Source organism: Misgurnus anguillicaudatus, chromosome 2 (assembly GCF_027580225.2).
Source record: "Misgurnus anguillicaudatus chromosome 2, ASM2758022v2, whole genome shotgun sequence".
NCBI classification, from domain to species: Eukaryota; Metazoa; Chordata; class Actinopteri; order Cypriniformes; family Cobitidae; genus Misgurnus; species Misgurnus anguillicaudatus.
Genome location: NC_073338.2, coordinates 7,765,450 through 7,791,107, shown reverse-complemented (window position 1 = coordinate 7,791,107; position 25,658 = coordinate 7,765,450). Strand labels below are relative to the sequence as shown.

Below are 25,658 nucleotides of genomic sequence, written 5' to 3'. Positions count from 1 at the left end.
AAAACATTATTTCTGAATGTTCTCTAAATATATTTTCTAAAGAAAACACAATTCACTTATTAGGTTTAGATGTTGATGTTTCGTTTCATTGTTTGTTTTATTTGGACTCTTGACCCTTGACTTTTTGATTGCTATTTTTTTCCTGGTTGCATTACTTTGTGTGTATGAAGCACATTTGTTATAGTAATGGAAAGTTAGTGCAATTCTCTATTGGTTGGTACATCAAGTTTCTTTTCTGTCAATAGTGTAAATGAGATCCAGCACTTTCACAGCAGTTTGCCATTAAGCATTTTTAGAAACTTTGGACAGAAATTGACTGCTGTATATTTGGGACGTACAAACATCAAGAATCAGAGTATGAATCTAAACCATGGTGACAATTAAATGAAAAACTTCATGCCGCAATGCATGCTGGGTATTAACAAATTAGAAATCTCATCCAGGACTCTCAGCATGGATAAATAATGAACCTTTTACAATTTCCTTTGTCACGATCGTTGAGAATCATACTCTGATTCTTGATGTTTGTGCGTCCTGAATATACAGCAGTTAATTTTTGTCCAAATTTTCTAAAACTACTTAATGACAGTCTGCTATGAAAGTGCTGGACTTCATACATATTATTGACAGAAAATAAACTTTTGATGAGTAAATCAATTAATTAGATGATGACCCTTATCATTATATACCAACGACCACATAATTGCACGATTAACTTTAGATTACCATAACAAATGTGTTTTATAAACAGAAAGTTAACACAACCACAGTAAAGCTAACAATCAAAAAGTCAAGGGTCAAGAGTCCAGTAAAACAAACAATGATGACATTCATGGTGACTTTAAATATATCAAAATATCAACATCTAAACCTAATAAGTGAATTGTGTTTTCTACAGCAATATTTTTACTTAACATTTAGAAATAATCTTTTATAACAGTTTTAAAATAATAAAATGCAATGTTTCTCTATCATTTACATAGTCAATATAAAAAACAGTTGTTGTTTTAACATTGTGTGAACTTTAAGACATAACATTGTCATAACGTTTGAAAATGGTAAAATGTAACATTTCTCTAACGTTCAGACAATCCAGAAACGTTCTTAGAACTTAAAAAAAAAACTGGACACTTTTTATGTTGGCAGAACGTTTTTGGGAAAGTTGGGAACTTCCAGGGAACGTTCTGAGAACTTTTTTCTGTTATCTGGTATCATACACTAAAATAAGTCTTACTTTGAGGGGTCCTGTTTGGAAAGCCTGGACGGGATAGAGGGGTTTCACGACACTGCGGCATGTTTGTGTTCGCAGACACTTGAAACACAAAGATTAAAAGGTTAAAACAAAGATTAATGATTCTTTCAGGTAATCAGTGTCAGATCATATCAGATTCAGTCAGAATGTGAAGCATTTTTGTACTCTGCACAGCATAGCCTACACCAAAGAACCGGCATCAACTTTGATAGAGAGAGAGAGACAGAGACAGAAAGAGACTTTTCTTCCTACCCTTAAAACCAAAACAGGCGGCCAGCTACTCTAGTGACTACTCTGTCTCAGCCTCTAGCATATCATAACTAGAGATCGACCGATATATCTGTTTTCCGATATTTTCCCCGATATTTGAGCATTTTCCGATGATCGGATATCGGTTTTGTAATATCGGATTGACGGATAAACGAGAGAATTGCGCGCTGAACGCATCTGAGGAGAGGAGCTCACAGCAGCAGCAGCGTGCACAGGTAATATGAAGGCGAGTGACGCGACTTCATTAAAAGGTCTTTGTGTATACTTACTTTGCATATGAGGCTTTTATAACACATCTTATTTGTGCATTAATGTATGTTATGTTAAATAAGTTAATTTATTAAACGCAATGTATGCAGCTTGTCCAAGAATAGAGACGAACTCACAGAGTCACGCTGATCCATAAAATCTGGTCCCAATAACAATGTAGCTTTGCGTGAATAAAACAACCATGACTTAAAGGGATAGTTCTGCCCAAAACGAAATTAAACCCATGATTTACTCACCCCCAAGCTGTCCGAGTTGCATATGTCCATCGTTTTCAGACAAACACATTTTCGGATATTTTCGGATATTTTAGAAAATGTTTTAGATCTTTCTGTTGATGAAATGTAATGTTACGGGGTCCAGCCATAGTCCACGACCTTCAAGTCCAAAAAAAGTGCGTCCATCCTTCACAAATTAAATCCAAACGGCTCCAGGATGATAAACAAAGGTCTTCTGAGGGTAAACCGTGCGGTGTTGTTGTAGAAATATCCATATTTAAAATTTTATTAATGTAATTAACTACCTTCCGGTAGCGCCGCCATCTTAGTATCATACACATTCAGGATGAGCACTTACGCAGCGTAAAGGTTTCTCTGCTGCTGCTCTGTCCCACCGCCCTCCGAATTTGTCATACGTCACTAAGAAAAGTGCGTACACTACGCTAATGGCGCCCTTCCATTGCATAGTACCCCACGGTTTAGTCCAGTCTGGGTCGTGTCAGCTCACCTTACTTTGGCGTGGTTAGCTTTTCCATTGAGTTTAGTATCACTTCGCAGTGGGAGGGATTATAGGCGTGTCGTTAAATTTGCGCTGCATACGGCTGTGACATCATACAAGTGAGAGGAGAGCGTTGTTCTACATTCTCATTCATTTATTTATTTCTCAGTCCGCCACAAAATTAAAATTGGCCACCACAAATAGATGTTTACACATCGCGTTTATCACTACCTCTGTCTCACATGACAGTTTCTGTTCAAACACCCGCGGCGTCAGCTGACGGCGCTCCGCTGAGCCTCACTGAAGTTGCATTTAAGCACATAATGCTGACGTGCTCGTCGCGAATGTTCCGCCACAAACTGCAAGTCTGGAAAAAACTGTTAAGGTGTCCCTGATTCTCAACATGTGGATGTTTTGGAACTTATAGCAGAGCAGATGACAACATGTTTGCTCCAGACAGCGCAAGCTAGCCTAGCACAGGTAAAGCTAATTTACATTCTAGCAATGACGCTGATAGTGACGTTTCTTTCAGCCCAATCAGTGATCTACAGTGTTTTCGCGTCACGTTTGGTATCAGCTCGGGTCGCTTGGAACCCCAACCGAGGTGGTACGAAAAAAAGTATCGGGTACCACGTACTGCACCTAATGGAAAAGCTCCCAAAAGTAACTGACCCGACCCAAACTGAACCAAACCGTAGGGTACTATGCAATGGAAAAGCGCCATAATACTCTCTCCTGAGTCTAAGATGGCGGCGCTACCGGAAGGTAGTTAATTACGTTAATAAAATTTTAAATATGGATATTTCTACAACAACACCGCACGGATTACCCTCAGAAGACCTTTGTTTATCATCCTGGAGCCGTTTGGATTTAATTTGTGAAGGATGGATGCACTTTTTTTGGACTTGAAGGTCGTGGACTATGGCTGGACCCCGTAACATTACATTTAATCAACAGAAAGATCTAAAATATTTTCTAAAATATCCGAAAATGTGTTTGTCTGAAAAACGATAGACATATGCAACTCGGACAGCTTGGGGGTGAGTAAATCATGGGTTTAATATCGTTTCCGGCCGAACTATCCCCTCAATGCTTTGTGGAATAAAAAACGCTAAATTAAATTTGTTTTTTTTATTCTTATCATTAGCATCGTAAAATCACGTTCATATTGCTGTTCACTTAAGTTACCGGGGTTGAAGGCTGAAGCACAGCCACCACATGTAGCTAACTTTTAACAAGATTTACCCTAAGTTATATTAAGATTTACCAGATAAGCATTATTTTGCTTAAATATCTAAATAATTTTCTGTGGATATTAATTAATTATTTATTACCTCTGCAAGCGGTCACAGTTTGATACAGTTAGGGGAATAGTCTACTCATTTTCAATATTAAAATATGTTATCACCTTAACTAAGAATTGTTAATACATCCCTCTATCATCTGTGTGCGTGCGCGTGGGCGCTGGGGCGCGCTGCGGCGCTTCGATGGCATTTGGCTTGGCCCCATTCATTCAATGGTACCCGTAACAGCACTTTTGGGCGCAGTAACACCCTCCCTCTCCCATTATGAGAGGGAGAAGGGGAGCGGACTTTTCAGGCGAGTCGAAGTAGTACCAAAAGTGCTATTACGCCATAAAATATAGTTCCTCTTTTAAATCCGCTTAGAAAAGCGCTACGTTTTATTTTGTACCACCAAACTTGCTCGTACAACCACTCGTCTTAAACAGGAAAAACGCCGATGTGTTTGGTCACCTCCAACCCCATCTCCAAATGGCACCATTGAATGAATGGGGCCAAGCTACACGCCACCGAAGCGTCGCAGCGCGCTGCAGCGCACGCACACGCACACAGATGACAGAGGGACGCATCAACAACTCCCAGTCAAGGCAACAACATATTCCAACATTGAAAATGAGTAGACCATTCCTTTAATGTGTGAGTAAATGCATAGATAAACAGCGCTGTCAACAGCCATTTCATAAGCTATAACAACAAAATATTAATTATTCTGACATCAAATAACATTAACAGTTAATAAATTCAATGATATATAAGCCATTTTGTTTGTTACTTTCCTGAATGTAGTATTCCAGTCAGTGATATTATTTGTAAAATCTCTTTGCTAACTATTGGTTGGATTGCTAAAGGCTACAGGTTGCTGGTCAAGACAGGGAACTACACTGCAACTATTTTGGTCGCATACCTTTTGAAATGCCATTGCGACCCTAATTTTTAATGGGTCGCAAATGTATCACTGATTATTTTTGTACCTACCTTATGTTTTAGGCAATATTCTATAGGGGTGTAAAGATTAATCGATTCGTATCGATGCATCGATTATACAGGCGCCGATTCGATGCATCGATGCGTCCGCAAGAGGATCGATTATTAATGTGTTTATTTTGCCGCCTGTCTGCTCGCCTGTCTATTTTCAGCATTCGCTGAGACATATGCGCTAGGGGTGCACGATTCAGAAAATTTCACGATTTGATTCCGATTTTTAGGCTCAAGATTCGAATCAGAATCGATTTTCGATACAAAAACGATTCACAGTATGTAAATGTAGTTTACTTTTTCCTATGTGACTGATTGTAGTAGATATACAATTTTAAAGAAAATAAACACAACAAATTAAATGATATTACTTTATGTCTTTATGCAAAAATAAAAACTGATATGAAGCAATTAGATGACCCCTTTTATCAAACTCTATTAAATACAATAATATAGCATATTAATGATAGACAGTGCAGGTCTATAGATTATAAATGTGACTGGTGTTATAATGGTTATTATTTCTATTAGATAGAGCAGAAGCAAGAAAAGTGCTTCTCTTTCTATTTCTCTCTTGCCGATTAAAAAAAAGCTAAATCCACTCATTTTTCAGATTCAAAAGTCTACTTGCTGTCCCAGTGACAGGGGACTTTACATTACAGCTTTGCGTTTTGTAAATCTTGAGTCAGCTTGAGCTTTGCTCGTTCATTGCAATAGGTTTTAGAAAATATTTGGTTTATTAATAATAATAATAGATAAGAGCTAGCTTTAGCGCGGTAGCGCTCACGGCCACTCTCCGTTCGACTCTGGTTTTACACACAATATTAATCAGACTCGGGACCCGGAGTAATTAACTATGACTGACCCGGACCCGACTGACCATTTCAAATACAAACCCGGAATCATATGGGCCGCGGGTGCTCCGTGAAGTCCTCTAATGGTAAAACTTTGCTCAAGTTCAGAAACATGAAGGATACAATGTGACACGAGCTTGTTCGCGTCGCATCCGTGAACGCACACCGAACTCATTATGTTGCACACAAAATGTCATTATTAAAGAGTGTCATCATCACGGAAAAACAAAAAAGACAAAATTTGATGCCAGATATACTTGGGCACTTGTTAACCTGGGCAGCGCTGCACAGCAATGTGTGGGGAAACACTGTGACAAGAGTGTGCAGGCGTCAGTGTGACTTCGACGTGCCATCCATGGGAATACTGAGATCAACTCATTTCAGGACTATAGTAACACGGTGTTAAAATATATATATATATATATATGAATCGATATTTGGAATTGTATGAATCGATTCTGAATTGGCAATGCTTGAATCGCGATTCAAATGTAGTCGATTTTTTTTGCACGCCCCTAATATGCGTACAACCAACTATTAAGCTGCGCGTGGCGCTCACTAACCTCATTGTTATCTTCCATGTCACACCGCTTCACACGCGTTATTTACATTTCACAGTCTGTTGTTCACACACATTGCAAAGTCTTTTAAAAGCGATGGAACCGTCAGCGCAACACGCAATTTCTGTTTGAGCCTTTGTCTAGCCCACAGCTGGATGAATTGAGACGCAGCAAGTGACCCGCGCTGTCTCGATGAGTAGGAAGTTTTCATAAAAATAAGAACATTAAGCTCTCGTCTAGCGAATCCAATGCTCTAAATGGTCATTAAACATCTAAAATAATCCTTATCTGTACGTTTCATGAGAAGTGTATACTGTCCCAAATCCATAATCTAAAGCAAAGATGCGTCTTCATTCACTTTCGGTTTCATTATTAAAGCATGCAGAAATTACAGAAAATACATTGCTTGATGTTAAAATAATTATTAAAAGATATAAAGTTTTGGACCTGATTGATGTTAAAAGAGTTATTAAGAGTGACTCAAAAGCAATCTTCCAGGCGCTGTCGTCTGACACGCATGCACACAAACGCGCGAGTGCGTGACCCTGATATAGACATTTAAAAATTACAGTTTTAAAAATATCTGTTTTGACAAGAATTCTCACAGGTATGACATATAATCTGTTATATCTGAAGTGAATGTTTGGTTAACTGTTAGTGTTGGGCGATATGCCCTATTTTCAGATCGTCCTATCGTCAGCCTGTGAGATCGGCGATACACGATATTATCGGGGGGCGGGGCAGTAGTTTACTCATTTTTTTATTTGTTAATTTTTTACTCATTATAACAAGTCATTTGATGGGTGGACAAAAAAAACAAGAGCAACACTGTCATGACCGCAACCTTCTTAAAACTGATGCCATTAATGCGAGCGCGTCATTAAAACCCTAACCATGATTACTTAATAACTGTAAAAACATGCATCTGCGCACGCACACACACACGTGCGCGCACATAAACAATTCAATGCATTGGTTTAGTGCTGTTGCAGAAGACTACACGTGTCAAGCAATGGTGCTCTCATGAGGTGCCTTTTTAAACGCATCGGTCCAGCGGAACGCGATCATATTTTAAACACAATCATATATTAAACACGAGGGACGTGTTTCTACAACTCCTTGAAATGCATATCATAAACAGGATTAATACCTATAGATCTGACTTCGGACAGAGCGCAGCTCTCTGCACGTACGCAAGAGTGAGAGAGAGGCGCTAATATGCAGCGGGTCATATTTTAAACAAAAAGTAAAGTTTGCCTCAGCTCGCATGAAACGCAATAAACTGAACAAATACATAAGGATTACTACTTTAGTTTATGTTTAGACTTCGGACAGACGCGAGAGCGCGTGTACGTGAGACAGAGAGAAGCGCAGCTGCTCATGACGCGGCGCGCTGGATTTTAGTGGTAGAAGGAGACCAAGACGCGCGCATTAATGCAGGTACGTGCAAGAAGGAATTCTCTCTTTACAAGTTCTCCACGTAAAGTGAAGCCAAACACTCATGTGAGGAAAAGCATGTATTGTGGGTGTTAATATAAAACTATGATGATAATAATAATTATAATAATAATAACCATTCGCCAACTATCGTCGTGACTATCGCCATGAAAGCCTGCCATTGGCGATATGTCTGAAGATCGTCGATACACGATACTATCGTCTATCGGCACAACCCTATTAACTGTTGAGGAAAAGTATCTGTTGTGTAACATTAGGCTATATTAAACCCTTGCATTAGTCTACATCTTAAAGTGGTCTGTCTTAATGTCAGATTTAAACAATACAAAAAACCATAAATTTAACACAGAGTGATATTGTTTTTGCTTTGCGTGAACAGGTGTAGTTCTGTCATGTTTTGTCAGATTTCAACAAATCATGCATTGTTTTGAAGTTTTTTTTATGTTAAATGTTTTTTAAATGTTAACTAATTTAACATCCCAACTCAATTTGCAAGCACAGGTCACAAATGATGCAGCAGCAAACGGAATGGAGAAAGAACAAGGTCTTCTAAAGGAAAATTAAATATAAAACTATGGCTGATGGTTCTGTTGAAAATGTAAACAGGCTGTTGTAAACATACATTTGCATATAGCATAAATATTTTTCCAAATCCATGTTGATTAGAGCATTAAAAACTTGAAAAATGTTAAATTAGGGTAAATTTAGAACAGATAAACAATTTTAATCTTTTGACAGCCCTAAAAAATATCTAGAATTGAATCGGATCGAATCACGGAGAATTCTGAAGAATCGAATCGTTGACCTAAGAAATCGGTATCGGATTGAATCGTCATGAAGGCGCCGATTTACACCCCTAATATTCTATGATTTACTATGAGCATTTATTAAAACAGAAATGAGTATTTTAAGAATACGTTTTATAACGTGCTCTGAGCCTTCAACACATCAAGTTGGCTTAATTTTGCATGCAAGCACGTCGTGTCTCTCCCGGTGAGCGTGCTTTCTGTTTCTCAATGAATTGGGTCGGTGCGACGCGAAGCAAGTGTCGCGTTGTGTCCTTTCATGTGTCTGGGCTTGAGCAGAGTTTTACCATTAGACCCGTGCGGTTCCGGGTTTATATTTTAAATGGTCGGTCGCGTTGGGGTCGGTCCTAGTTTGGTTGCTTCGTGTCCCGAGTCTGATTGATATTTTGTGTGGGGCCCGAGTCGATCGGAGAATGGCCGCGATCAGCGCTACCGCGCTAAAGCTCGAGTGAAGTTTCAGCATGTCTCCGGTTTCTATGGCGATAACAACTGGCTCTTGTTACAACCACGCGCTGCATTTTCTTTCTCACATTTTTTATAATATCATTATTAATAAACCATATATTTTCTAAAATGTTTGCACAGATATGGTAGCAAAAAAGCAATGCCATGTCAGGACCACTGCACTGAACCTGCAAAGCTCAAGCTGACTCAAGATATAAAAAACGCAAAGCTGTAAGTAAAGTCACCTTTCACCGGGACCACAAGTAGACTTTTACATCTGAAATAATGAGTGGATTAATCGGTAAGAGAGAAATAGAAAGATAGGCACTTTAACTGCTTCTGCTCTATCTAATAGAAATTATACCCACCACAACACCACTCATATTTATAATCTATAGACCTGCACTATACTATAAATAGTATTGTATATATTGAGTTTGAATATAAAGGGCTTATCTAATTGCTTCATATATGAGTGCAAAAACAGTAAGTGTTTTTGTGGTGCTTAGACAAATAATGTCAGCTTTGTTCAAAGAAAGTTTGGGGTGGTTAGATTAAACAAACTATAATGTGAAATTAATATTAATGTTCAATAAATCAAAGTATTGTGTTGTGTCACACATTATCAGTTCTTCGTCACATGTATAGTAGACCATTTTTTGTCGGTGGGTAATGATTGCCCTTTTCACAGGCTACCACCACAAGTAAATTTCAGATCTACTGTATGGGAAACACTGCAACGTTTAAAAAAACAAGGCAGCATGTGGTTTAAAAGATGGCAAGTACAATTAAAAGCACATCTTTTTTCATTATTGTTCATTATTATCCATAATATAATATAACTAATTTGTGCGACCAAATCATGTTTTGCGCCAGTAACTGAAAAAGTTAGTAGCGCTAATGGCACCAGTGGAAAAGGTTAGTGTAGTTCCCTGTCAAGACAAAGATATTATATCCCAAAAAAGGCACTTGATCCACACGATTTACTCTATAAACTATGTACAATATGCAGCCATCTCTGCTATACTTTTTTCTCTCTCCCGTTCCGTTACCTGGCAACCTTAGCGCGAACTTTGGATCAGTCCATTTCTTACGAAATGATAGGGGTGTTTGGAATGGTCCATGTATTGGGAATATAGTTTCTACATTATTCATTAAATTAATATTATTCTTCACTCTTTCAGACCCCTCTATTTATTACTTTGTATGCAAAGAGGAAGTGATTGTGATGATGATTATTATTATTATAAGGGTTTGTTCAGTTCAGTAGTGTTGTAGTAATTATGTCAAAATCAGAAGTATGACAGTAAATAAAAATCGGTTCAGCATATCGGTTATTGGGCACATAAGCATCCAAATATTTGTTATCGGTTTAAAAAAAAAAAAAAGAGTATCGGTCGATCTCTAATCATAACACGGAGTAAAAAGTACAGACACTTAAAACACATTATACACTAAAATAAGTCTTACTTTGAGGGGTCCTTTTTGGAATGCCTGGACGGGATAGAGGGGTTTCACGACACTGCGGCATGTTTGTGTTCACAGACACTTGAAACACAAAGATTAAAAGGTTAAAACAAAGATTAATGATTCTTTCAGGTAATCAGTGTCAGATCATATCAGATTCAGTCAGAATGACCGTATGAATGAGGGCAGCATTTTTGTACTCTGCACAGCCTAGCCTACACCAAAGAACCGGCATCAACTGTGAGAGTGAGAGAGATAGAGAGAGACTCTTCTTCCTACCCTTAAAACCAAAACAGACAGCCAGCTACTCTAGTGACTACTCTGTCTCAGCCTCTTAGGGCTGCACGATTAATCGTTTTTAAACCAAAATCGCGATTTGGATGGGTGCGATTTTCGAAATCGCAAGAACTGCGATTATTTCGATTCAGTACTATCAAATATAACAATCTTATACCACGGGTCTTTTGAATGCTGCATTCTGATTGGCTGAGAAATGTTCTATGGGTGTTGATTATTTTTCTGTGAACCGCACACCTAACTTTTCAAATGTCTTAAAAATAGGCACCAGAGCAATGTTTGTGGTAACCGTGGTATAAGAGGATAATTGGCTCCGGTCCTTTGAATTATTTGAAAATAATGCATACCCGCGGTGAAACGGCACTCTGCGAAGGTGTGCATTATTTTCTTATAATTTAATGGCCCGTCGTCAATTATTCCTTACATCTAGTACGCCGTTTTTGACAGTTCGCTTCATGCGCATTTTACGTTTGATGCAGTTTAAACCAATAGAGTGCATTAACACTGAGGTGCTGACTACACGTCAGATAACACCATTGCGCAAGCAGCAGTTCAACTCCCCAACAAAGTGTACGGCCATATGATTTACGCGATGCGGAAAACACGGACAGAATCGCTAAATGCATACAAATGGAATTAACTGCACAACGCGGAATGTCATGGAAGTTGGCAGATTTTGGATTCAGTCATTTTTAAAACCCATTATAACTTATTAACCGGCAAATGAGAGGACAGAAATGCGCGAAAACATTTCCCTTTTGTGTGACTTAAAGAAAGGTGTATATACGTCTGTTCTCGTCATGCATCGCAAACAATGACAAGCGCCTCATCAGACGATAAGCAGGTTTCATTAAAGCCCGGAACACAGCAGACGAAAGAGGTACATTATACTTTCTTGCACGCACACATCCGCACCACTTTGAAAGTATATTTACATGCATGAGGGTTCATGAAGCGCGCACACAGCAAGTGTTCAGCACACGCGTGATCACTAAACTTAAGTTTTCCTTCTTGTCTAATTGAACATAAACAGCTGGATGTTTATCAGTAGGCCTACATTAAAGCAGAGCAGTTTTAAAGCTGTCTTGTGTCTTAAAGTGACAGACAGTAACCTGGTGCTTTCTGTGTCAGAAATGTTTATTACACACCAAAAATTAAAATCACTCCTTACTCTTAACTGAACAAGCTTCTGCAGCTCCACATTTAAAATCCTACAGTGAGGACTGTGCAGTATTTTATTTGTATTTTTTGCTTATGTTAAATCATAGATTCTAATAACTAATATATTTACATTTATTACAGATGCCTGAAAAGTAAAACAAGATGAGTATAGTCTTATGATTAAAAGAAAAAAACTAAACATTTGCTTGTCAGAAGCATTGTTGTAGTGACAGCCAAAATACATTGGCCTATAGCCCTATATGTTATTTAAAAAAAAAATTTCAATACATATTTGTTAAACTGTATTTTGTTTAATGTTCTTAGATTTAAAAAAAAGTGTGTCTGCAGAAGAGGAAAGTCTTGCAGACACCTTGGTACAATGTTTAAGAGGTCTTAAATAAACAGTAGCACAGCATCTTTCTTTGGTGCTATTAAAACCACCACAACAAACCTGGATGTAGCTTTTTTATTATATACCAATGAATCGCACTTTAAATCGCGAATCGCAATTTTGATCAGAAAAATCGCAATTAGATTTTTTCTCCGAATCGTGCAGCCCTACAGCCTCTAGCATATCATAACACAGAGTAAGAAGTACAGACACATAAAACACATCATACACTAAAATAAGTCTTACTTTGAGGGGTCCTGTTTGGAAAGCCTGGACGGGATAGAGGGGTTTCACGACACTGCGACATGTTTGTGTTCACAGACACTTGAAACACAAAGATTAAAAGGTTAAAACAAAGATTAATGATTCTTTCAGGTAATCAGTGTCAGATCATATCAGATTCAGTCAGAATGACTGTTTGAATGAGGGCAACCTTTTTGTACTCTGCACAGCATAGCCTGTAGATAGGAGTTCTCCTTACCCAAACATGTTCTCAAGGAAGAAAGATATATGATTGGTTCACAAAAATTACCATTGAAAGTGCTTGTTGGTGTTTTAAGCCCTTAGCGGAGCCTTTAAGGAAGCTTCTGCAGTGAAGCAGTTCGACCTCAAGTTACATGTTTCCTTTTTTTACATGTCCGTGCACGACTTTCTTTTTTGTGCCAGTTTCATGTATTGGTTACTCAATTTGTTTTCCTTTTCTCAAACCATTGTTGCTTGGGATTGGGGTAAGATTTGTGGTTTAGGTTAGGATGTCATTTTAAGTATTGGTTTATACATTTATTCGTCAGGTTTTTAAACTTATTTCACGAGGATAAAGTTGGGTTTAGGTTAGGATGTCATTTTAAGTATTGGTTTATACGTCTACTTGTCAGATTTTTAAACTGTTTTCGCTTGGGGTTAGAGTTGGGTTTGGATGTCCTTTTATGTAACAGAAAGTCGTTCTAACCCCAATCCCAGGCGATAATGGTAAGAAAGTAGGAAAAACAATTGAGTAAGCAATACGTGAAACTGGCAAGAAAAAGAAAGTCGTGCCACGGACACGTGAAAACGCAGAAACACGTCACTTAAATGCTCGAAACATTTCTAGCTGAATTCAAATACAGTTACATTCCTATCTAACCATATCTGCGCTACTCACCTGACCAACAGTGAGCTCGAACTGCTTCACTGCAGAAGCTGCCTTGAAGGCTCCGTTAAGGGCTTAAAACACCAAGCACTTTCATTGGTCATTCTTGTGAACCAATCATATTTCTTTCTGCCCTGAGAACATGTTTGTGTAAGGAAAATTCCTATCTGCGCCTAGCCTACTCCAAAGAACCGGCATCAACTGTGATAGAGTGAGAGAGACAGAAAGAGACTTTTCGTTGCAGGTTAACCACCACTGCCGATTAAAGGCGGAGTGCACAATGTTTGAAAACGCTTTGGAAAAGGAGACGGGCCGACTACCAAAACACACTTATAGCCAATCAGCAGTAAGGAGCGTGTCTACTAACCGACATAAAGAATCACACGATTATTTTATACGCCGAAACAGCGGTCAGCAGCTGCAGCACACTCGGATTGACCGCATACTGCAATAAACAGGCGTTCAGCGGCTTTTTACATCAAAGGACAACAGGCTATGCCATTTGGGAAGGGACCACTCACTGATCCCCGTATATTTAGAAATCCAGTACATGGTTGGACCTGCCGAACGGGTTGTGCACTTTTATATACTTTGTTGAGCAGAGAGGCTGCACAGTTTGACCAGCGGGCTGCGGGAACCGGCTGCACATGGGACCGACAGACGGTGTTGCTAATATACCTCGCAATGTATTAACTATTATAAGACCGGCCCACCGGGAAAGTCCTGACTCTCCAGATTGCCACTCCGCTACTGGCTATAGGAAAGTGAGTGCGTTTTGGTCGCTATTCAAGGCGCTTACCCTGCAACCAGAAGTGATGTGCCTCACTCAGCTTCCAGAATTAGAGTCATGCTGCCTGAATCCGTTTGTGCTGAAGATAGCATACACCCATTTTAGGCAGGATCATGGACCCCCTCAAGCCAGCACGCAAGAGTATGTTAAAGGAATAGTCTACTCATTTTCAATATTAAAATATGTTATTACCTTAACTAAGAATTGTTGATACATCCCTCTATCATCTGTGTGTGTGCACGTAAGCGCTGGAGCACGCTGCGACACTTCGATAGCATGTAGCTTAGCCCCATTCATTCAATGGTACCAATCAGAGATAAAGTTAGAAGTGACCAAACACATCAACGTTTTTCCTATTTAAGACGAGTAGTTATACGAGCAAGTTTGGTGGAACAAAATAAAACGTAGCGCTTTTCTAAGCGGATTTAAAAGAGGAACTATATTTTATGGCGTAATAGCACTTTTGGTAGTACTTCGACTCGCCTGAAAAGTCCGCTCCCCTTCTCACTCTCATAATGGGAGAGGGAGGGTGTTACTGCGCCGAGTCAAAGTACTCCCAAAAGTGCTATTACGCCATAAAATATAGTTCCTCTTTTAAATCCACTTAGAAAAGCGCTACGTTTTATTTTGTACCACAAAACTTGCTCGTATAACTACTCGTCTTAAATAGGAAAAACGTTGATGTGTTTGGTCACTTCTAACTTTATCTCTGATTGGTACCATTGAATGAATGGGGCTAAGCTAAATGCTATCGAAGAGTCGCAGCGCGCTCCAGCGCTTACGTGCACGCACACAGATGATAGAGGGATGTATCAACAATTCTTAGTTAAGGTAATAACATATTTTAATATTGAAAATGAGTAGACTATTCCTTTAATTGTTTGTTTATTTTCTACACAAAGTTATGTTAACATCTCTCTATACTAGCCTATCTATCCATCTATCTGTCTGTCTGTCTGTCTATGTATTTATCTATAATCTGCGCTATAATCTATAATCTAAATACTGTACTTTACTCGTCTCTTTAGTCACCCTCAATGCTCTCAAGGCGCCTTTGGTAAATTCTCTCCCCAACGTGACGTAATGCAGTGCGTTGTGGGGGAAAGAAGAATCATTGCAAACCGCTGTACTTTTTCGCATTTTATTCCGTTTTGTGATCCCCAACAACATAAAATACAATGGATAACAGTTTAAATGTTTATTATCAACAAGCAAATTGCACAAATTCTTTGAGAAATTTACCCTGCAACACGCCCTTTAAAACCAAAACAGACGGCCAGCTACTCTAGTGACAACCTCTAGCCTACCATAACACAGAGTAAGAAGTACAGACACATAAAACACATCATACACTAAAATAAGTCTTACTTTGAGGGGTCCTGTTTGGAATGCCTGGACGGGATAGAGGGGTTTCATGACACTGCGGCATGTTTGTGTTCACAGACACTTGAAACACAAAGATTAAAAGGTTGAAACAATCATTAATCTTTGTTTTTGGTATTCAGTCAGAATGACTGTATGAATGAGGGCAACCTTTTTGTACTCTGCACAGCCTAGCCTACACCAAAGAACTAGGGCTGCACGATTCATGCTAAAATGTGCATTGCGATTTTTCTCCATGGGAATTGAGATCACGATTTTATTTTTTATTTTTTTACAAAAACATTTATTAAGCACATAACTTAAAAAAAAAGTGCTACAGGACTTTCAGTTATAATAACGTGTCTTTAAAGTCTCTTTTCCTTATTTTAGACACCTTGAAATTTGGAGTAATTTAAAATTTGTTAGCTGTTAAATAGCACCTTTTGTACTATCAAACTGGCCAACCTTAAAACTTTAAAAACACTAAACCTTCAAAAGACTGAACGATTAACATTTTGAGGCATCAGAAAGAAACGCAGACATGTTACAATGTTCCCCTCATGCTAAAAAACCCTTTCTAATGGGGAACTTGTGGCCGTGACACAAAGGCCTGCAGCCTCTGGAGGTCGCATTTCTAAGCTGCACATCACAAAGACTGTCTCATGGATTAAAGTGAAAAAAATTCTTTAGACTGAAATTTTTTCAATAAATACAACTTTAAAAAAACTTTTTCATATCATATTATTCAATCAGTACACATAAACGAATTATCCAGGGTCTTTTCTGTTCACACAACAGCTTTTAGTCACAGCATTCTCCTCTTTTACACCTCAAATAGCTCTCACGGGATTTGGAAGTCATCTGCCTCTTGGTTCTTGTGGCGCCACATGAAGTTTACCTACGAGTTTAACAAACCCGTTGTATCAGCCACTGGTTAAGATCAGCATAGCAGTCAAAAACGGGATGCGGGTGATCACGTACGGGAGAAATCATTTACCCCCAAAATACAGGTCCACTAGTGCAAAGACACGTAAATTACCTGGCTGTTTGGTTTTCTTAGCCCACGAACTGAATGCTTGCAAATCTTCATCATTTCGCTAAGCCAAGTCAATCTCCATTGGCTTAAAGTGGAGAGAGGGACGTGATTTGACTCCACTCCAGGCTTTGATCACATCCCAATTAATACACGTCGTCTTTATGAAAAGTGAATTTAATAATTTTGCAATTGACGGAAATCCGTCTAGCGACGGAAAACTTTAATCCATGCTGTCTAATGTCAGAATATTAACAATTATAAAGTTATAAAGTTGACTACTATTTTTAGTTTATCATAAATTGTTTAAGTATGTTTATGACTTGCGAATGTAATGCTCTGTTAACTCAAATGAACCAAGCTTGATGAAGTATACAGCCTGCATGCGACCTCCGGAGGCTGCAGCCTTCCGATTTAGAAATGTCTGGAGGTAACTAATTTCCTTGCCTTCTTTCAGAACCAATGTTGTTGCATCGTCACTTTCTCTGTCTCCACCAGTATTTTCCACAATGACGCATGTTTATCCTCTCTTTTTTTTGTAAAAATAGCCGCTCCAAATCCACCAAGTAAACGAATGTGTTTAGGTCTGCCATCTTGTTATACGTCACGCGAGTGACAGCGGAACGCCGCAAATGAGATGACAGAGGAGAGAAACGATCGGGTCTGATTGGTGAATGAATAGGTTTGGTTTAACCCTGTATGAGTGTGTGTTAGCAAGTTTGACTGATATTAAAGCATCTTGGATTGTAATGTAAATATGTGAACGCGTGAATGCAGCATCTGAATAAAGGGAAATATGAATGCATCGAGATTCTTTTTTGTTTTTTGATTAATCGTGCAGCCCTACAAAGAACTGACGTCAACTGTGATAGAGAGACACTGAGTGTCTGTGTGTGACACATTAATGCTTCCAAAGTTGTTTTACAGACTCTGTTCTGTGTCTGCGTGTTAATTAACTTACATTCAGGAGAGCACATCCCTTCATCACTGTGTGTGTTTTGCTGGCAATCATCTTGTGGCACTAGAAAATACAGAAAAAGGCCCGTTACATAAAGAACAGCATCACCTAGGTCCAACTAACAGAACTAAATGTTTATGCTATTCCACATTTTATATAGGACTGTGCTGTGTGTATTGTGTGTGTGTGTGTGTGTGTGTGTGTGTGTGTGCCTGTCTCAGTGTGTTCTCCCTTTAGGGATGCACCGAAATGAAAATTCTTGTCCGAAACCGAAAAAGAGGAAACCAAGGACGAAAACCGAAACAAATTATTATGACAATTATTAGTACAAATGCATTTATGGCTATCACTGTGTACTAATTTTACTAGGGGTGTGTGACGGATCACAAAACTCACGGTTCGGATCACATTACAGTTTTTGAGGCACGGATCAGATTATTTTTCGTATCAGCAAAAAGATGGTGGGAAAAATCTAATAACAAATAAAGAAATTGCAAACATTTATAAAAAAGAACAAAGTTGTACATTATCAAGGTCTGAAATTAGCATTAGGTACAGAAATCAAATTAAATGAATATTAACTGTCTTTATTGTATAAATTAAATATATTATTATTTTTAGAGCCACAGATGTGATGTTCTCTTTGTCTTGAATTGGTGATTAACATTAATGACAAAGACTTGATTAGGTTAATTGAGGTTACTGTCTCTTAAAGACCAAATAAGCACAGACTGGTTTCTGACTGTAATCTATACATACACTTAAGACTAGGGGTGGACCGATCCAATATTTTGTATCGAAATTAGTCCAATATTGGTGAAAACGGCCGGATCGAATACTGTAGAAGTCGGAGAGTATAATCCGATCTGATACCAACACAGACCTTAACTGTCATGGCAACTTGGCATAAAGGCGACTTACTGAGCAACATGCCATAATAGCGTGACATAAGCAACATGCTGAAAAAATCGGCGAGTAGAAACCGTAGCTAAGCAAAAGCAATAGATGAGACTTTGAGATACTTTTTGTGTTTATCATACCTAAGTTATGGTTTACTTCACACATTTACTTTACATTTTATGGCTAACAAATGTGTTATTTGCAGCTTAATTGATTAAAAGAGTGATAGAGATGGTATTGGATCCGTATCGACATCGGTATCAGACATGAAAAAGTGATATCGGCCCAGCCCTACTTAAGACATAAACAAATGTTTTTATTAGAAAAGGAAAACTGTGAGTTATTTTTGTTTATATGTGCCCTGTCAATAACAGAAAGATTTTATGTACGGTTGTTTGCATCTCTCTCGTGTGTGCACTATTGAGGGCATTTAAACACGCGCGCACACAGAGACGGAGGGCGAATCCCAAACGGCGCAGCACAAACAGTCGCTCTACATAAAAACGTTACATCATTTTTCAGTGCTTTATTTGCCAAATGTATGTTAATGGACTACAGTATGAGACATGTTAGCGCGACTCTCTCTAAAGTTTACACATCAAGAGTTCTGTTCTTTGAAGGCCATACTGTGATGATCACGTCTGGACCGGACACATTCAACCACATGTGCCTCTGTGCGTACAGAAAACTGATCACTTTAGCGCCTTTTTTCGGTTAAATACATCCACACCGCAGACATGTTGCTTCAGACAAGCATGTTCATGTCGCGGTTTCTGTTCGTCATCTCAACATTTCGGCCGTATTGTTTTTGTGATAAAAGTCTTTCGGTAGCCCAATATTCGGTGCATCCCTGTCTCCCTCTGCATGCTAAATAGCTTACATTCAGGAAATCCCAGCCCTTCATTTTCGGCTTCCTGCTGCCAATTAACAGTTGTCACTATGAAATGATAAAATTAGATGGTGAAACTGCCAAACAGGAAGTAGGCTTTTTGCTCTCAAACTTTTCAAGTACGCTTACTGCCACAAGTTTAAAGACCCAATGCATCACATATTTAACGGAAACTTACATTCAGTAAGAAGAATGTCCTCGTTCACTGATGTAATCACTTAAATGGAAAAACACATTAATGGTGGTTACACACAGTTCGGTTTCTTCTTTCAATGCATATTGGTGTAGTTCCTCCTGCTGACTGGCCTTAAATTGAGCTTTAAAATCTGGCCCTAATTCATTTTCTATTGAATTACTCTGAAATGTATTCTTTTACTACCTCAGACTAATGTTCTGAGTAAGAAGTGCAGTATCATACATTACATGTAAAATATCTTACTATCATTAGTCCTCTGAAGGAGCCCTGGAAGAGGGTGCTCTTCCAGGGCTCCTTCAGAGGACTAACGATGGAGGCTGCTGCAAAAGACGCAGGCCTTCGTTAATATCCGGTGTCACTAGAAAATACAGAAAAACTAAATAATAGGAGTGAACAGTAAATCAAGTTTATCACAATTAGATAAGCTAATGTCAATGGGCTGAGTAATTGCCACACATTTCAATCAGCAGCAACTTATCAGGTCAAAATAACAGAGCTAACCAGTGTCACTCCACATCAGTGGTTCTCAAACTTTTTATGTCATTTCTCACTTTGCATTTTGTGCTCTTTGTGCCTTTGTTTGCAAGTGTGTGTGTGTGTGTGTGTGTGTGTGTCAGTGTGTTCTTGGTCTGCGTCTTAAATAACTTACAGTCAGGAATGCCTTCAGTCCTCCAGTCCTCCAGTCCTGGCGCCTCTTCTTCAATATTAACTGAGGTCTCTTGGAAAGACAGAAAACCTTGGCTTACTGATCACACTACTAATATAAAGTCAAAAATCATCTGGAACATCAAACTATGGTATGCGCTGTGGACCTGTGCCGTACACTGTGTCTGCTTAAGTTAAGAGACCTGATGCATTTTACCGTAAAGGGGACACTAACCTTCACTATATGATGATGTGGAATGGGTTGGAGGAGTTAAACGAGGGGTGGGAGGGTTTGCCAGCTTTCTTCCTACTGACACTTCAAGAAGATTAAAAAAGGTTACAACAGAAAGATCAATGGCATATCAACCATAAGATTTGATCTGATATTCGCTGTATGAGAAGTGCAGCATTATACACATAAAATGTCTTACTAGGCTTGCTCCTCTGACTGGAACTTGGATGGGCTAGAGAAGGCCGCTCCCTGTTTGTCACTGTCATGGCCATTTAAAAAACATGGATTAAAATTCAAAAAATGTTTAAACACAAAGATAACTAATTCTTATCAGGCATAATAACCAGTAAGAGCGTGTAATACATTTTCTATTGGAAATATGGAAACTTAAGTTCAAAACAGTTATCCCACTTGCCAGCTTTGATGTTGTTTCCAGCCATAGGTAGGAGGGGAGGGGGAGGAGGGTTTTTTTTACAAGGTGTTGTGTGCGTTTTCTTCTTCTTTCTCTTTGACTGTAATTTTTGTGGTGCATTTTGGGTGTCTGATGAAGGGCAAGATGCGGGGGATGATGGTGGTGATGGTGATGGTGATCGAAGTCGTGATGGTCTGTAAATAAAATGTTTTTACAAAGATTAGTTTTCATATTGATCACATCGAACAGAGAGACATATGACATGGGTGACATATTCTATGTGTGATTACAAAGAGGATGATCAAAAAGTCAAACATCATATGATGCTTACTTTCTCCGCTGGCGAACTACTGGCAGCTCCTCCTTGTCTGTATTCAGATCAGAGGTGTGACAGGACATGCCCCACCTCTTACTCAGACTTTCAAAGCAGTCTGTAGGCAATGTTTAGTACTATATGTTAACAATTAATTATATCACAACATTAACATAGAAAGTACAATGAGTAGCATCAGAACATCTTAACCCCCCCAGCCTTACTTGTCTCATGTAGTACTCTACAAGAGTACTGTTTCCATCCTTTTGATGGGTTGGGTGATGTCTTTTTTAAAATACTCTGAAGAATTTTGTATGAATCTTTATATGGAGGCCACCAAGCCATGCCTCCATCATATTTGCCTGAGTGATAAAAAATACCTTTTATTGACAGTGATAGACAGTTGACAAATATCTATACCAACATAAATCATAAAATTTGCAACGTTACAGCATTCAGCATTAACCTGATGTTGACAATGGAGTTCTCCTGTAGCCTTATCTAGGTCAAAGATAAATATTTCCACTACATTGCCCTGGCCTACCTGTAAACCATTCCCTTGCAACCGGTCCACTTGCTCCTTCATCAAAGGCCACTATAAGGTATAGACTTTCCTGATGCAAAATTAATAGTAAAGTAAAGGTCAAAATCACATTTGGGTCAATCAAAGACAACCTGCTGACCCATGGCAACATGTTAAAATGATTTAAACTGGAGTCAGTGCACATGTAACAGCGGCATAGCAACAAACTGTTGTCCATGAGGAATTACATAAAGCTTCTCCTCTACTTGTCCAACATTACACAGCTGTGTCGACTCTGACAGACTGTCCATCAAATACACACCAAACACTGTTGAGGGTTCAGGGTACTCAAAAAAACTTGACTGCTGGGCAAAGGTTGAGTAGAGTAGGTAAATGTCCTTGTTGTCTGAAATGATATTCCTAATTTTGGCCACTTTACCCTCTATACTGACATAGCAGTTTGCCGTGTCTAATTTCAGTGTGAACTGCTCTGTTTTGTACACCGAGTACTGAACAGCATCAGGAAAAATGTCTGGCAGTGGTCCATTTAGATGTTCCTTTCTCAGGCCCAAGCCTACCACCCGTGGCACTGGGGTCGTACCCCTCTCGAGGATCCGCTTCACTACCTGGGAGCAGGGAGATTGTGGCTTTCGAACCATTTTCTTTAGAGTCTTCATAAAATTTTCAAACTTAAACACACTGAAACAATCCAGTGTTCCATGCACCTTGGCATCTTGGGCAAGGTGCACAAGATTGTGTACATTGTAAGAAATGTAGGTATCACCATACATCTTCCTGAAGTGCTCCACAAAGAAAACAAGGGCATTGTTTGCATAGTCTGTGTAGGTGGCAAACAGCTTTTTGCTAGACAGGATTAATATTCCCACATAAAAAAGCAGGAAGTGCTTGTAAACTGCTGCATGCAGAAAGGACTTCAGGAGCACAGGCCCAGTGTAAAGAAGGAGCTGCCGGAACTCGGACGCCTTCCACCTGTCTATCTCTTGCAGTGTTCTTGGCCGCCGGTTAAATTCTACTGGTGTGTATCTCCTTACGTTTTCTAATTGTTCAGAGAGCATATTCACCTGTCCACTTGAGAGCCTACATGACAATGGACCCTTAAGCCAGAGGTAAACTAGACGCCTCATGACTCCCAAGCAGACAAGGTGCATGAAGTCCAGAGGGAAACCACTGACCAAGCCTAAAGAGGTGGCAGGCAGGGGTGAGGACCCAAGGTGATGAGCTTCATCAGTCATGTCAATGAAGTCCTCATCTCGTCGGAGAGGTGCACCAGTGATGGGGAAAACCACACGGTTATTCAAGTATTCACCTTCTTGGGTACACTTTTCACACCCCGAATAACCAGTGTGGCCTTTAACACACTTCAAGAACGCACGTGCTGGTGCATCACAAACCATGGCCTCCAACTTAAGAGACAAGGGAATTTCTTTGAAGAAAAAGCCTTTCTCCAAATTGTTGATGTCCTCAACAAAATCCTCCATGTACTCATAAAGTTCAGGTTTCCCATTTCCAGCAAAAAGGGCAATCACAAATGGTTTATGGTTGGGGAGGTTTTGAACAAACCCAAGTATTGGCCAAAATTGAGTTGATGAACTTCTAAACAATGGCAAGCCATCAACATTGATCTGAAGTTTAAGGCACATTCCACTGGTCAAGTTACTGTGATATGCCTCTAGGGTCGACCTCATCGACGGCAGGATCCCAAAGTAGTGATATGTCCCACCAGCCTTCTCTTGGACAGCCATTACTTCAGATCGTGTGGTCTTCAAAAGAGTACGAGCATCTAATGGCAGCGATGGGTGATGGCACTGAAGAACTCGCAATAATTTGTTCAAAGCACTGTGTGTAACATTTTCTTCGAGTGCCCATGTTGTCAATTCATCTTCTAAATTGTTTATCTTTGTTTCACTCTCAGAATCAGAATCACAGAAAGACTCATCAGACAAAATTGACTCTAAATCCATCTCTTCAACATCACATGGAAAACCTTCAATGACTCCATCTTCATCAATGACTCCATCTTCATCAATGACTCCATCTTCATCAATGACTCCATCTTCATCAATGACTCCATCTTCATCAATGACTCCATCTTCATCAATGACTCCATCTTCATCAATGACTCCATCTTCATCAATGACTCCATCTTCATACAGAACATCAAATTCAGCTTGAATGGAATCCAATTGCTCTTTAACTCTTGCCCTGGATTTACGTTTCCACGTCCAGTATGATGGTTCACTTGCCATGCTTTAGATATAAAAACAAAAAAACAAACAAATAGAAAGTAAACAAAAGAGAAGAAATCAGAAATCATGTTCCCAATTCCGAATCACACGTCCTGCTGGAGTTTGATTCAACTCAACTGCTGGAGTTCAAGACTCTTTTACACAGTCAAAAACTCTAAGAACATAGGAGCAGCAAACAGGATAATGTTAATTCATTCACTTAGTTTACCGAACATCTAGCTATGTCTACAACAGTAACGTAGAATTTTGTGATGTGTCTTTTTAACTACCACATGACCTGCATCATTGTGGGCAGTTGTCTACACCATTTTGCGCAGTGACGATGGCACTACCACCTGAAAGACACCTTCATCCGAAAGTCCACTGCCCAGTGGGCATTTACACATTAGGACATCATCTCTAACCACATAAGCATCAATGTCATGCACTTAAGTGAATGACATTGAAATAAAGGCAAATAAAGGCAGCTTGTTGCGCATCAATCGGGGGTTTTCGCAGGTTTGAAAGCTGGATGACAATGAAAAGTGATCCCCAAAACAAACAAAAATTAAGCACTCAAATGGCGTCAGCCAGCCACTTTTAAAGCTGCACCAATCGGCCTATAAGACACACAACAGGGGAACAGAAACAAAGAATACACAGAAACGACCCTCAGGGTCGTAACTGTCACCATAAACTACTTAGGTTATTATTCCATTATTGAGCAGCACAGCAATGAAAATGGTAACAATACAGCAACGAAAACAGCAACAGCACAGCTCAGGTGTATAATACACCCAGTAAAAACAGCTGTTGGGAGTAACTGTACATTGCTTTGAAACAGACACACATAGTAAATTTAGGGAACAAACAGGGATATAGATTTTGATTAAAAAAAGGATCGATGGTAATGTTTGAGTAGCAGGCAAGTAAGACCAATCTGCTCATATATTGTGTTCCTGATGACAAACTTCACATGACTTAGACAACTTCAGCAAAGAACCAAATTATAGATTAAATGTTAGGATAATGATGGTCAGTGTGTACCTGTGTTGGAGCTGTTAACTCGACAGGATCTGGAATATGAGTGGGGCTAAACATTGCCTGTGGAACAGACAATCATATTATGGGGTGGTTTCCCGGACAGGAATTAGAGTATTCCTAGACTAAAATAAAAGTAAGAGCTGTCCAAACTGAAAACAACTTTATCTGACATGCCTTTTAATACATCAGTGCCCTTTATTTTGCCTCAAAATGCACACAAGTAATGTTTTTAGTAAGGTTAAGTGTTGCATAAGATAATCCCGGTCTGGGAAACCACCCCTAAATGTAGGGAGCATTAGTTTTTAGACAATTTGAGGAACCTGCAATCATTATGTAGGGCCCTATAAAATCCGTTTTTTTTTCACAAATTCCGTTTTATTTTTCCCAAATTCCGTTTTCTCCGTTTTAATTTTTGCAAATTCCGTTTTAATTTTTGGCAATTATATTATTTACCCTTTACTTTTATTTTAGTCATAAAAGAGTGTGCCTTTAATGTTAATGATTAAAATGTAAATGATTTTGGGAAAAACTGGATAACAGGATTACTTAATGACTATAAAAGATGCATTTACACACTCACATACACATGCACAAGCACACACAACTCAATTCAATGCATTGTTTAGTGTTGTTGCAGGAGGCTACAACAAGGTGTCAAAGCAGTGGTGCCTTCAGAGGTGCCTTAAACACATCAATCCAGCGGAACGCGATCCATATTTTATACACAATCGCTTAAAATGCATATAACTTTACAAACATACACAGG

General features: G+C 39.1%; 3 protein-coding genes across 18 annotated transcripts in view; 2 read left to right on the top strand and 1 right to left on the bottom strand.

Annotated features, from left to right (window-relative positions):
• Window positions 1–25,658, top strand: part of LOC129441600 (macrophage mannose receptor 1-like) — a 329,376-nt gene that overhangs the window by 261,463 nt on the left and 42,255 nt on the right. The window lies entirely within an intron of this gene.
• LOC141367266 (major histocompatibility complex class I-related gene protein-like) overlaps window positions 1–25,658 on the top strand; it is a 90,000-nt gene that overhangs the window by 52,381 nt on the left and 11,961 nt on the right. The window lies entirely within an intron of this gene.
• The window catches only part of LOC129441603 (uncharacterized), a 38,312-nt gene that overhangs the window by 4,793 nt on the left and 7,861 nt on the right, over window positions 1–25,658 (bottom strand). For 2 of the 14 annotated variants that reach the window (XM_073872151.1, XM_073872163.1), the window contains one exon: window positions 21,441–24,952. In XM_073872151.1, coding sequence (XP_073728252.1) covers window positions 21,797–23,869 — 2,073 coding nt within the window. In that variant the 5' untranslated portion in view covers window positions 23,870–24,952 and the 3' untranslated portion in view covers window positions 21,441–21,796. Of the gene's footprint in view, window positions 1–1,234; window positions 1,313–10,374; window positions 10,453–12,466; window positions 12,545–15,507; window positions 15,586–17,495; window positions 17,556–19,272; window positions 19,330–19,459; window positions 19,499–20,126; window positions 20,196–20,357; window positions 20,439–20,553; window positions 20,614–20,769; window positions 20,961–21,097; window positions 21,198–21,303; window positions 24,953–25,658 lie in introns of those variants that run through there. The other 12 variants (XM_073872182.1, XM_073872204.1, XM_073872166.1 and 9 more) reach the window with 12 other exon arrangements.